At 39.8% G+C, this 14,568-nt stretch overlaps 1 protein-coding gene across 1 annotated transcript in view; it reads right to left on the bottom strand.

Annotated features, from left to right (window-relative positions):
* The window catches only part of LOC118325381 (anthrax toxin receptor 1-like), a gene marked incomplete in the record, with an annotated part of 23,244 nt that extends 11,647 nt beyond the window's left edge, over positions 1–11,597 (bottom strand). Inside the window, 13 exon segments of the mRNA XM_035658038.1 lie at positions 2–87; positions 442–520; positions 627–696; positions 3,890–3,988; positions 4,710–4,770; positions 5,662–5,742; positions 5,884–5,952; positions 6,642–6,721; positions 7,214–7,247; positions 7,445–7,526; positions 8,113–8,184; positions 8,287–8,358; positions 11,030–11,597. Coding sequence (XP_035513931.1) covers positions 2–87; positions 442–520; positions 627–696; positions 3,890–3,988; positions 4,710–4,770; positions 5,662–5,742; positions 5,884–5,952; positions 6,642–6,721; positions 7,214–7,247; positions 7,445–7,526; positions 8,113–8,184; positions 8,287–8,358; positions 11,030–11,211 — 1,067 coding nt within the window.
* Positions 11,598–14,568: the final 2,971 nt, after the last annotated feature.

Here is a 14,568-nt window from a genome sequence, read left to right as displayed (position 1 = left end):
GCAGAGAGGCCAGAACCACCAGAGGAGAGCCAAGACCAGGAGCAGCATCAGGATGAGAAGAGCTATGGCCAGGATGGTCCCATCAGACTGTGACAGAGACAAACAAGTCAACACACACTGCCTGAATGTGCAGAGCACTAAAAAGATGTAAACCACTTCTCTAGGCTTAATGCGTTGTGCTGTAAAGAGGCTCTTTTGGTTTTATCTTCCATGGAATCACTACTTAAGGACTGTGATTCTTGCTGTTGCTGAAATACTTTAATTAATCTGCATCCATCATTTAGACATCTTCTTAAGTTTGTATCGCACTGTTTGTATTAATTGTACTGGTTAGTTATCTCTTAGTAGTGCTAGCCTGTTTTTTTTTTTTTTTTTGCAGTTGAAAAGCACCATTACCCAAAATAATACAGCTTTGAAGCCAAATGCTTATATTGTACTCACACAGCCCACAGTGGTAATGGTGACCGAACTGGAGATGAAACTAAGACCTTCGTTCATACTAACATAAAGGTTTGCTGCCCTGGAAAGGAAAAAGAAAAATATCTCGGCTGTCATTCATGTGGTGCCTTAGAGTAGATGGTGTCATATGAAACCTCACATTTATTGAAATAAATTACAGGACTTACATTCCCTCATCTTGAAGTATTGGTGCAGGGCAGAGAAGATATGTATCTTCCACAATCAAAGGCTTCACCACTAGTGAAGAAGAGGAAAAGAGGGTCATGAAAAACAGAGAATCAGCCAAACATTCCAGTCTTTGTCTTGTGTTAACAGTCAGTAGCATTCACTGTTACATAAAGCTCCCGAACCAGGAGGTTTTACCCACAAACCATGACCTGAATCACCTTTTAAATTATGTCATTCTTCAGCCTGATTACAGTGAGATTAGTTTATTGACTGAATAACGCTGCATGACTGCATTTTAATTCAATAAGAGAGGGGAAACTATGCACATGTTCACAGAAGTGAAATGATGTCACATCTTTCACTGCAACTCGATTAACAAACCGTCTGAGAGGAGCGATTCCTCAAAACAAGTGCTTTGTTGTCTACTGTATGAAGACATCTGTATCCCTCTCAGAAACACCACTATTTCAGCACAGCTTTTGTTTTTCAGGCAAATGTAGGTCCTCTCCTTGTCCAGCTGGCTTTTAGGAGAGTGGCTCCAATGAGCATCGTCGCCCAAGCCTGTCTGTTTATCCTGGCAGGGGGAGAGCATACCCCAGAACTGAGGAAATCAACACAAGCAGCCGCATGGGTCGCGGCTGCTCCTCTCTAGAAAACCATGCAGGGTGGAGGGGAGGGGGGGAGCAGCTCTGCCAAAAACAGCTCCACGCCAATACAAACTGGCCCAGATATGATCCTGCTCAGCGTTCATCTCCGCACCACACCTTGCACTCAGATTGGCCTTACACTATTAAAGCAAGACGAAAAGGACTGAGAGCCTTATAAATGACAAATTACGGCAAAGTCCAGTAAAGAGCTGACAGGACCTGATTCTGCAGGATTCCACTGTTTAAATCCCCCGAGGATAAAGATGCTGGCAAACATCCTGAGTTCATGTCATGATGTTTTATTGGACTGTTTACTCCCCAAGCACCGAGAGAGGTCATGTTTTACTGTGCGGTGCCGACAAGTGCCCAGACTTCAATTTTAACCAGTAAATTATTTGGAATTATTGCTTAAAATGATGGTAGAAGTACAACCTTTGAGAGACTATTTATTGGGACGGACTGTCAGTAAGGTCAATTTAAGTAGACTATGGGGACACAGCAGCATGTTTGAGTTGTTGAATTAATTTACATGAAGTACTTGAATTTATCATATTTAGCTTAAATTGTATTTGAAGGAATAATTCAAGTATCTGGAAAATACACTAATTCACTTTCAATACCTCTGTAAATATGAAGCTATAACCTGGAGAGCTTAGGAAAGCATAAAGACAATAATAATAACTCATGTTACATCCTGCTGCACAGAAGCCCTGAAAGGCAAGTGAAAAAATTTCACAGATGAAAAATAATGTGAATATTTCGGTACATTTCTTTAATCTGTTAAACGTTTTTATGTGCCAGACTATTTCCTGGAGTGTTGTCATCACCGTGAGAGGAGACGGAAAAAAATATTATGTTTTTTTTTTTTTTTACATTTTAGTTGTTGTACGGATTAAACAAATTACATATAACGTGATAATGAGTGAGTTTTCGAGTTGTAGGGAGATTTAGTCACCATTGGAAATAGCTATTCAAGCTGTTATCCTTGGTTTCAGTCTTTATGCTAAGCTAAGCTAACCAGCTGCTGGCTGTAGCTTCAATAGAGTGGTGTCGATCTTCCCATCTTACTCTCGGCAAGAAAGCAAATTAATCCCAAAAAGTTGAAACATTTCTTTAAAGTCTTGTTTCCCATCATTCACACAGTTCAATATTGGATTGCCATTGATGGCTCCAAAGTTGCAACATCTGTCACCGGAACAATGGTTAGCTCAGGCTCTGCCAAATCCCAGCCTGTCTGACTGTATTTGCTGCTACTTTTTCCTGGAGACACAAACTCAAACATCTATTCATCTGCTCAACACATGCAGGTACATATTGCTGGTTTCCTTTATACAATTTCACCATATTTGCAAAGAATGCAGAGGGCTGGAGCGGGGGAGTTGCTGAGGGCAAGATGTATTCAAGAGAAGAGAAATGGTTTTCCTTATAGGCAATCACATATTCATCTCCAAGCAAGCTAACCCTGGCCTCATTATTTTTTAAAGTTAACCCCCGATGTGAGGTAAACAAGTTCCAGAGGATTGTGTGTAAACAATCTAGAGAGGTGGATGTATCTGGAGGAGTATACAAGTATAATGGGATTGTCATAAGGAGATTATTTTACTCAAATTGTTTCCATGTCCGCTGTTTGTCTGCAGGAAGTCGGATGTTGTATGACGCAGAAACAATTATGATTCTGAGAAATTAACGTTTGATTAATAGTTAAAGGACTTTTTTTGTACTTTCTTGGAAAAATTGGATTTAAAGAGCATGATGTTGATCACCAAAATCACCACCATTAAAGTAAAGTCTCTCAGGATAGCTAAAAAGTACTGCATGTGTGCTATAATGCATGCTATATATAGTACATACATGAGAAAGCAGAAAATATGTTTAACCATCATGCAACATGTCACTAAACTCCAAGACAGACCACATAGATAGAAGCAACTTCAAAGAGAGTTGACGGCAGGAAATATTCCCATAATACATTCCTATTCCTATATAGAGTATATGGAAGATGATGATCTGCAGCTGACTGACTGAGACATGGAGAAGGACTGACATGAGCTAAAAAGAAACAGAAACAGCCAATTCTCACTCAAAGGAGTAGATCTTTTGTTTGTGCTTCAGTTCTGATGAATATCTTGCTTTGTAATTAGACCAGCACCTCCTGCAGCTATTGTGGCATGCCTGGTAGGAAGTGGTTTTACAGTAAGCCACCAGTAACGACCGTGGGGAAACTAGTTGTATCCTTAAGGCCTTTTTCCACCTTCTGCCTCGTGTGTGGTACTCGTTCTCCTTTATCTCTTGTTTCTGGCTCCTTTCCAGGCTGTAAAATTACCCAATGTGTTGCTTAAAACAAAAAGCCATGATACCAGTAACACCAGCATGACTCCTTGTTTGATCACAGAGGACTCCAGCTGTGTGGCTGGACTTTGTGTTTGACTTTTGGGAATTTAGATGTATTTTACAATGAGCTGCTCACTCATCTGTGTATTCCGGCTGTGTTTATTGTAAATTAACCGAGCAATCAGCTTTGATGCTCTGAGTCAATGTGTACTCTCATGTGTGATGAAACACTGCATGCAGTTAATCCGAGATGGCGAGGAGATGCTCGGTGATGTTTCACTCACTCTTAGTAACGGTGTCGTTGATGCGGAAGCTGCACAGAACCTTATCGATATTGCGGGCGTGGAGAAATCCATTTCCTCTCACCACCACTTGGAAGGTCTCTGATTGAGGAGAGGAGAGACACAAACGTCACCGCAAGAATTTAAAATAAATTTACCATGAATTTGATTTATGTAAAAAAGTAAAGTAACAAAGTAACACCCAAATGTCTCATCGTGTTAGTACATCATGTCAACAACCACTGTTGACTCGCCACAGTGTTACGAAAATTCCTTGAAATGCGTTTAGTGATTTTGTTGTTGGAAATATGCCACAAAAAAAAATTACTAATTTTTGTCAAAATACTGTAGCTGTAGTTGGCATAATGTCATTATTAACCTTAATATCCTGTTTGTTCTTTAACAGCTTTTATCATTTAATATTGTTTTATCAAACTGATTCATGACTTTTCCTCCTGTTATGAAAACTGCTTATAAACTGGATTTTGAACCTATGACATGTTTCAGTATATACAATACATATATATATATAATACAATTGATACAATCTACATTTCTTTGTCTGTACTGACTTTTAGGCAGATATTTGTTAATGTGTAGCCAAAATAACCTCCTTGTTTGGTGTAATAAAAATGTTTAATGATAATTGTTGTCATCTTCATCAAATGTGCAAGCCCAATTTGTTATAAAAAAAATAAAATTATAAATGTATTTACACAACAGCATGTTAACAAGGGTTAAATCGTGTAGGAAAACTAAGTCTGATTTCATTAATGAAGTCACCTGATGAGGATGAATGGGAGGTAAATCGTCCTTGTCTTACCTCCTGCACAGATACTAGAGGGCTCTGCTGCCAGGATCTCAATACAGGACTTCTTCAGGATCTGAGGAGATGAACAGGAAGGCAACACTTTTCAGCAGCCAGCCAGCAAATATCAAATGTTGGAGCATTCTCAAACACAAGAATTTTACCATTAGCATTACTATTTGAGGACAATATTGTAGTGCTGTTATCTGATACAGTGCAATGATACAATAGTATCTTCTCTATCTTGTCTTCTCTTTTAGACTAGTTTTAGCCACAGCCAATGACTTTTATGTGCCAATTAATTAACCTTTTTGCCACTGCGGCCACTGAGACCTTCAAGTCTCCATCTGTGCTCTGCAGATGTGTCTGTACCTGCTGCTCTCAACTGAAACCCTGAAGACGAAGGAGACTGATTCATGGCCTACTGCCCCACTCATAAGAATAAGGAGCAACAGCTTTCACTGTTAATTTGCTCCAGATGACAGTCAGCTGCCTGACCTTTAACTCTACTCGACAAACCTTGTATCCCAGTGACCCTTCACGACAAACATTAATTTTTCATTCATCGAGTTAGAAAATACAAAGAATGAAATCAACACCAGTGAGGTGGGTCTTAAGGGATACGGCACACACTTCGATCATGTTTGGCCAGATGTCAGCTGTGATGATCAAAAGCAGGAAAGTCACAGTTGTGGCAGGTTTTCCTGGAATTCTGTCACTGGCCAGGCTCCATGGATGGAATAACTTAGCGTGCTTTAAACCTGTTTTCCTCTGTTTCCTGTGTGCTATTTCATCAGCGTGTTGACGGATTAAAGAAGATGTGATGGGAAAGATTACATGAAGTCCATTAAAGCAAGATGATTTCCTGTGGACCTCTAAGACACATTACTGAAAGTATCATGTTCAGTCCTCAGTGGTAGTATTGGTGATATCTGAACACGTTTGTAGGCAGAACTGAAATGCTTACCGAGTCAATGACCCCCTGCAAGGCTTCAAATCCATCATTCACAGGGAAGACGTGGTCCTTACTATCAGCAATCTTTGCCAGCTAGAGAGGAAACAAGTTATTACTATCACAAGTAACTGCACACATATTTATTCACAATCTTACTACCATTTCACTCTCTGAAGCTTAGACATTGACATGAGACATTAAGGTAAAGACTGAAACTTAGTGAAAAATAGGCACCTGTGTCTCATTGAAGTCCTTCACCCCCACACAGTAAACTGAGGCACCCAGACTTCGGGAGCGATTGGCCTGTCAGGTATGCACAGATTCACAGCAAAAACAGGAAGAAGCTCAGCACCTGGATTCAATTACACCGCTGCATTTCATAACATCATCCAAAACACTGTCGAAAAAAGGTTCTTGTTTGTACGGCCTCTAACAAGATTTTACAAAAAATTGGGCAACACCATTTTCCAAGTGAATAACATTATTCAGACATCATAATCATAACAATATCATAACAATATAAATGTCGAATAGATGCCTCATCACTAAATTGAACACACAAGCCAAACACTTCATTTCCAAGTAATAATGCCTGTGGATTTTGGTGTTGACACTAAATGACAACCCACAGCTGTCAAGAGAAACATTTCCAGCTTCTGTGAACATCAGCCCCACTTCATCCCTGCCGTCAACGTGTGTCTGAGGCCACTCAAAGCTGATTATGCAGATTTTGCACGCCTCTACCTGTAGCGACTAAATGGTCTGAGGAGCAAATAAATCATTAGATTCCAGCACAGATGTGAGGAGACTGACTGGGCTCGGATGTATAAATCTGACAGACGCTCTGACGCCATTTTTCCAGACAGAGGAAGAGGATCAAAGTGGTGATGTATAGGGGTGCAGTGTTTGATCTGATCCATCACATGCTTAGTCATATGTTTCATCTGGTTATAATTTGTGTGACCCATTTAACCTCTCTTTATCTCTCTTACCTCCCTCTCAGCATAGTAGAAGAGATCCTCGTGCAGCTCTCCGTCTGTCAGAGCTATAATGACACTGGCAGTGCGATAACCTGCAGGACAGAAAGAATTTGTTCAACCTCTGCTGTAATTTCACACTCTTACGCTAACTCTTCCATCCATTGCAAATAACCATGCAACATCATCCGTTTTGTAGCAAGGCAAAATCAAATCACTAGCTCGATAGCTCTAATTTCAATTCCAAGTAATTCCAAATCAAGGAGCAAATCTAACTTAAAGGGCCAGTTTGTTCTAATTAGAAGGATCTATAAATGCCACTGAATCCTATCACACTGGAGCTTTAACGCAATTAAGTTTATGTCACTTCTGACATATGTGATATTAAGTCAATTCAAAAACCTGCATTCATGTTTACATATTTGCTGTGAGTAGGTTATATAATTTGAATCATGAAGTGGTAAAACAGAGCAGAAGCATTTTATAGTTTTGCCCCCCCAAACTTAACCACAGGTATCTTGGGAAAGTCAAATTTGGCTTACCCTACATTAAAGAAATTTTTACTGCATAAGGAAATGTATACACACCTTCAGTGTTTCCATAGTATATCTGCTCACTGGCCTGTGAAAAAAGATAAGATGGTTTGAATCAGTAGACTGTCTATCTGGTAGCAAGCAGTGAATAAAGGAACTCCTCCATGCTCTAACACAATGGCCATTTAGCTTTTCTGGACCATGTGGTGTTTGTTCTGGAGACAGAGCAGAGATAAAGCAGATGCCATCTTGGAGTTGGACATGCACTGCACTGAGACTGCTCACCCTCAGGATGCCCTCATGCATGAAGGTGTCTCCCCCAGGAAGTACTCCGTGGAGCTCCTCCAGACCTTTGCGAATGCGTTCCCTGAGCAGACATACAGATGACGAGGTAATCCACATTGTTGATAATCCAATCTAACTGAAAATATTTATTTTGTCAGATTCATTTGTGAACACACTTTAGACTAAAGCCAGACACCGTGAGGCGTGGTAACAAGATAATAGTTTCCATAAGGGCAGCATTTGCAGAAAATATTAGCGTGTGTAACAGATGAATGAATTGAAACAGTATTGGTGTGTATTGGCTCGAGAAACTGTCACGCAGATAAACCGGAAATGAGCCCTTTGCAGAATAAGACACGAGGGAAGCAGTGAAAAAGTGAAAATATTTTGTGGCTGCTGAGACACTCTGCTGAGGAAGGATTAGACACATAATCTTCCCACAATGTGTCAAAAACTACACCATGAAGTAGTTGTCCAGACCGAGGACACTACAGACAGATCACAGTGAAGGAAAGTATCTGTCTGGAATCGCTTCTTGGTCATAAAAATTCAGAGGGATCATAACTGTGTGTGACCTGTGTCCAAATCTGGTATTACACTCATTCCTTTCAGATGGATGATAGAAAAGCAAGGGATTAAAAGCAGTTTTGAGGGGGATCTTCACCCACCTGTCTTCTGTCAGGCTCATCAAGATCCGTCCCTCAGTGGAAAACACAATGAAGGACATCCGCAACTGTGGACTGGGGTAAGCAGAAGAGAAAAGTATTCTCTGTTAATCATTTCATGTTACATGTTTTTCGTCGCGCACCTCATGACACAATTAGGATTTTCTTTTTTTCTACCTTATGAATTTATGAGCTAGATGTTCAACAAAGTGGTAGATTTCATTCCAGTGATTCTGCACACTCCCGGATCTGAGAAGAGAAAAGCAAAATTAATGTGCGGATGTGTTTTTCAACCACTGTATCTTAACTGTGGTTCTCATGGAACCCCAAGATTTAGGTATAACTGTCCATAGATTAACAATGAAGACTGTGAGCCGTACGAACAGTAGCCATTCTTATACATCCTTGTTTTGCATCTCTATGTAGTTGCTTTATGTCACTTTGTAGTGGTTTCGTATTTCTTTGTAGTTGTTAAGCATCTCTTTGTAGTTGTTCAAAATGTCCACAAAGAGTCATTTTGGGTCTTTTTGTGGACCTTTTGAATCTCTTTGTTGTCATTTTGCATGCCTTTGTAGTAGTTTTGTGTCTCAAGTAGTCATTTTGAATCTTTGCCCGCAACACCCTTGCAACCAGAAGGTCAGTAATCATTCCACTGAATAATCTCTAAAGGGAAAGGGAAAATAGCGAGAGCCTGCAGAATAGTTCTGCATGAGTAAATGCTTTGGGAAGCACTGCTGGTGAGAACACAATGATGCTGTACTCCTCAGATTAGTGTTTACATCTTTATAATGCACCTTCAATTAAATGTACCCTCATTAAGCCTCCATCCAACCAACTCTATGATCAGAACTAGGTCAGTGTGGATGTTAAACATCTTGAACTATGTTTCCTCTTTGCTAATGAACTCCAAACTGGGCTGGTGCACATTTTTACTTGATGTTTATTGGATTGTATAGCAACAGCCACAAAGTCTTCTGTATCCTGCTCTGTTGTTGTTTGGAAATAAAGATAAAGGGATTAAAGAATTAGGAGGAGAGAAGCTTTTCAGTAGAGTCATCTAATCTAATTATCTATAGATACACAGTTGTATCTGATTAATAGAGAGCAGTTTTGCAAGCTTGCATGGATCATTGTTGATGCTTATCAAAATGTCTTTCATTTAAACTGTGTTTTTATAACCCCACATTCCCCTGCATCATTTCTCAAAACATCTATTTTTCCATTGTTACCATCACACAAGTCCCAGCACAAACAGCCTAGCCAACAGGCTGAAACATTGGAACATTTGGTTGTAATGGAGAAAGGGCAGAGCAGACACACAGAAGAGAGGAGAAGAGAGATCAGAGCGATACTGCAAGAGGACAGTAAGTGCAAGTGGAGGACATCCCTGCTAAAAGGCAGCAAAGCCAGCTACAATCCCACCTGGAGAAAAGAAAAGGAACAGCTAATGCAGTGAATTGATGCCCGACAATAAATTCTGTCACGTCACACATGTAATATAAATCTGTGTCGTTAAAACATGGCTCACGTTAACAAATACTCTCTATTACACACAATTGCCTAATTTCCCCTCAGAGCAACATCAGTCTGCCTGGAGTTGGCACTGATGTGTACTGTAGGACAACTGGAAAATGCATCACCATCTCTGGAGCTACAGAGAGGGAGATGGCAGACTGCAATCCTTCAATCCCGTCTTCAAGATAAGAAAAATGATAAGTTGAAAAATATATTTGTTGTTAAACTGAGGAGATGAACAGCTTGTTGTTGTTAGTTGGCAAACATTTTGGTTTGTGGTTAAAAAAAGAAAGAAAAAGTAATAAAAACAAGTAGTTTTAAGTAGTACTCTGTTACAGTCCAAAGGCAACAGTCTGGGTAAGTTAATTGTCAATACCAGAGGAACTGTGAGCATATTTATCTACAAGATAAAGTGCTTTGCCTTCAAGTCCCAGTTAAACACTGGTAAACACAGCTTGTGTGTGACACTGACCCTCTTTGAGAACCTTAAACTGTTTTCATTTGACTGGCTTTGCTAATGAGATTGCTTAATACCTTGCTAAATTTGTAGAGTATGGTAATGCATCACATGCATCCTCCAAATAACTGCAAAAAATGTAAGAAATTAAAGGAACCAAATAATGTCTCATAAAAATGTTACTGACTGACTTTCTCGTGCCCATGTTGCATGACTGCATGACATGAAAGAAAACAGAGATCATCCAAAACCAGGTTAGATAAACATTGATTTAGAAACAGAACTGTTTCTAAATCAAGACCAATGTATCCAAAAGATTTTGAGGAGGTCCAAACATCCTGTGTCCTACTTTAGATACACTGAGTGCGTTAGAACTCCAAGAGGATGAGGAAATCTAACAGGTAATTTATGCACTAAGAAGAACACCAAACACAACAGTAAGCTACATTGCGTATAGTCTTTGCAGCCTGCAGCAGTCGGATGAATGGGGGAACACCTAACACATCACTAATCATTACCAGCTGTAGACAAATGCCAAGTTGAAATGTAGAACGAGGCCTATCAGAGCAATGCATCATCAGTCCAGCCATCAATTTTTCAGCATGACATGACACCAGGGGGCGTAATGATAACAGAAATGGGGATGACATCATGAAAACATTTTAGCAGACCGTGGTGGGAGAAGCACAGGTGCAACATAAAATAATGCATATTTACTTTATGCATAATTATGTGACATATTTTTTAAGATCATCAGCAGAGACAGTTGAAATATTCAAGTCAAGCTGAACTTGGAGATAAATGCAGAAGTCAATTCTAATTCAAAAATAATATGCTGTTTCTATATTTCTCGTACACTTTGACCTGAATAACTTTCACTTGATAACATAAACCATCCTATTCATCCATCCCCTCTGAATGTGTCAAGCAATGTGTCAGGTAACTCACTTGTCCAAAACAAAGTAAAGATCAAAGCCTCCAAAGCATGAGGAGGACCCAGCCTGCCTCCTGTCCTGGTTCGGTCCAGCATTGCCAGCGGTAAGAACAACCAGCGCAGCACCAAACACCACAGGAAACCAGGAGCTTCTACTCCACCACGAAGGCATTATTCCAGCTGAAGAAAATCTCATACAGATGGTGATGATGAATAAAACCAACTTCAAAAAAGTTAAAGTTAAACAAAATAGCTGCAGAGTTAATCCTCCTTGCAGATTCTTCTTTCAGTCCTCCACAGGCGCCTTCAGCATTTAAAAGAGCAATAATCCAAAGGAAGGCAGTAGGTGTAACTCAAAGGTCGAAGTAGAGGGGAGAGAGAAAGCATGAGTGTTGTGGGTCTCACTGTTGTTGGGACCCTCTCATCAATGGGTCTGCACAAAGATGAGAAGAGCTCCACAACCTCCCACTCTTGGCTTTTGTTAATGATAAGGCCATGCAACAGAGAGATCCTCAGACCCTGATTGTCTAACTCTTTGCAAAACTCTTCTTGTATTTTCAAGTCTCTCTCTCTCTCTCTCTGTCTCCGTCTCTCTCTCTATTTCTCTCTGTCTCTCTTTCTCTGGAGAGGAAGACAGTGATGAAGACAATGCAGTGGAAACACCAGAATCAGCTGGGTTGTCCTGCCACCTGGTGGTGATAAGTGACCAGTGGCTGCTTTGCCACTAAACATGTATGAATCTAAACTCAGTGACCTCTAATACTGTGGACTGAATCGTACAAATCTACCACTGCAATAAATACTACCTCATGTTCAGTTTTCGGAGCAAATACGTCAAAGAGGTGTTAACTCCTTTCTAATTGTATTGTTTAGGCTTAGTTTGCTGTGATGTTGTGTTGGATTACATTAAGGGAGGCACTTTTGAAGCACTGGACATCCCCATATATGTAGAGAAAATATCTCTTTAGTTCATTTAATGCTTGATCATATGTGATTTACATAACTGTGATCCCCATAAGTCCCTTAAAATTACATCACTGGTAAGTTCCAATTGGCTGATGCTGTAAGCCACCCCTGCTGATGACATTTATCTGCAGTAGTCAGTGGAAAGAATAAATGTTTCCAGACACAGAGCATATAAAAGGTTGAGACAACAGCACATTGCTTTGTGTTTGCGTTTTGAGACAATCAATATGTGTAAAAATATTTGTATTTGATTATCACTCTGCAATCACCTGCCAGTACGGTCTGGTGCAAGTAAACAAAACTTCTGTTTTGGTAGATTTGATTTTGTTTCAGATTTGGAAGTTGTCTTTCTTCTCAATACAAGTATTTCTCCAGCTCATCAAAGGACCGCCCACTCATATTCATAACATGTAACAAACAAGTCAACATATTGCCAAACTTGATATTGTTCTGTGGAATAAATATCAATCCAGTCTTTCTTAAGAGGGACAATATTATAACATATAATACTGTAGAATTCTATAATAATATAATTAAACCTTATTTTCAGAAAATAAAGCAAAAACTGTATGTATCATTTGGAAGACAATAGTAAAGGCTCAAATAAGACATTAAACCATGCTAACAATAATAATCTCATTTTGAAAAACATGTTCATGATTTTGACATGAGTCTTAATCAGTGTTAATTTTTCTTTTACTCATTAAAACATCAATTTACAAAAATATATGGGATTATTTACTGACAACAGATAAAAATAACAGTTAAATAACACATAGTAATTCATCAGAATAAATGATCACAATTAAATTTTAATTATAGATACAGTGGTGAATGACCAGAATGTTGAACCAACACTTTAATGGAATAATGCAAATGTTGTGACATGAATACTGTTAATTAAGCAGAACCAAACTGAATCTACTGAATAATAAATTAATAATAGCCTTTTTATTATAACTTGATGAAAGTTATAAAAATTATACAGTTTAAGATTAAGAAATTAAGGCTTCTTCTTCTTCATGTTCATTAGTGTAAGTGTATTGGTGTAGTTTGTTGCGTCATGGTCTGTCGTATCGTCTCTCCCTCTGTCTCTCTCTCTCTCTCTCTCACCCCAACTGCTTCAAGGCAGATGACCACCCAACCTAGGAGGCCGAAGGGTCTGTCCTAGGGTTTTTTTCTGCCTTTTCACAGGCAGTTTTTCTTCCTGGCCCCCCGTCGGCCAAGTTGCTTGATCATGGTTGGCGTAGTGGTTGGCGTTTCTGTAATTGTTAAAAGGAGGTTCGGTCTAGACCTGCTCTATTTGAAAAGTGTCCTGAGATGACTTTCTGGTGATGAATTTGGCTACCTATACAAATAAATTGAATTGAATTGAATTGACTGAACGAATCTCCTAACCTTATGTCTACGTTTCTTCGTTCTTATAAGATTCTCCCTGCCAGGAACCAGATACAAGTAACTGAAGGTAATCTGTTTTGGAGGGAAAATTGAGGTCCCTTTTTTATTTGTGTTTTGATGCTCTTCGAGAGCCAGGTCTTTACTTCCAGAGTATCCATGGCTTGAGGGCTCCTGTTGGAACCGACTGCTGATCGACCTTTAGATCAATGACAACAGTCTGCTGGCTGAATGTGTGTGTAAGATAGCATGGTCAGACAGTGCTAAAAACTACCCTGTTAGCGAAGCAATAGTGCGTCTGGATTAAAGGGGAGCGGGCGGGGGGGGGGGGCGCGCGCGCGCGGGCGGGGCGGCGTCGTTCTTGTTACTTCATACATTTAATTTGTTCATGCAACTAATTAGATGCGATTCCTCTTACTTCCTGCCGTGCGTTATGTTTTTTTTCTATGATATGCAGTGCTCTTTCTCTGGCCTGGGACTCGAACACATAACATAAGTTGGAGCCTAGGCAATAAACAACTAAGTTTGATTGGCTTTGGTCGTATTGGTGTCCTTTGTATTGTTTGAACAGCCCGAGGTGCGTTGCATTGTACCTGGGGAACATGCTCGGTGATTATTTTGCCTCTATTGTGTCCATTATCAGTTTGGTTTATTTGCGAGTGGATCGCAAATAAGGGTCAATGAAATTATGAGACCCATTGGCTTTTATTGTGTAATCAAGAGAAATGCGAGCGGCAAGCGTGAGATATAGTCCTGACCCAGCAGAGTCTCCCTAGTGTCTAGTTAGGTCTTCTAGCGATACCTCATACTGGGTTGATTGAATAATCACATTCCTCAACTGGCTCAAGTTCACTTCACTTGCATAATTAGTCGTCTTCAGGTGTGTATACGGCACACAGCTCGTCATGGATGTTGACTCATACAATCATAGTTTAGTGTACAAGGAGGGAATGAGTGCGCAGTATGTACCGAGAAACCGGAGCAGTGAGGTAAGCAGCACGGACGGGAGGCGCACACAAGCAACGCCCATGTTTATACTTAATAATCTATTTCTTATTGGGATACTGATCTTCATGTTAATACCAAATCGAAAATTAATAGAAAGAACATAGTCTTATGTGAAACAGTAGGATCAGTGGTGTAAGTGGAGTGCATTAAAGTGGAGAAGTATATGGAGTGCTTGTGTATGAAT

The sequence above is a fragment of the Morone saxatilis genome, unplaced genomic scaffold (assembly GCF_004916995.1).
Source record: "Morone saxatilis isolate NCDOM2014 unplaced genomic scaffold, NCSU_SB_2.0 Contig16, whole genome shotgun sequence".
NCBI lineage: Eukaryota > Metazoa > Chordata > Actinopteri > Moronidae > Morone > Morone saxatilis.
This window is presented reverse-complemented; position numbering and strand designations above follow the sequence as displayed.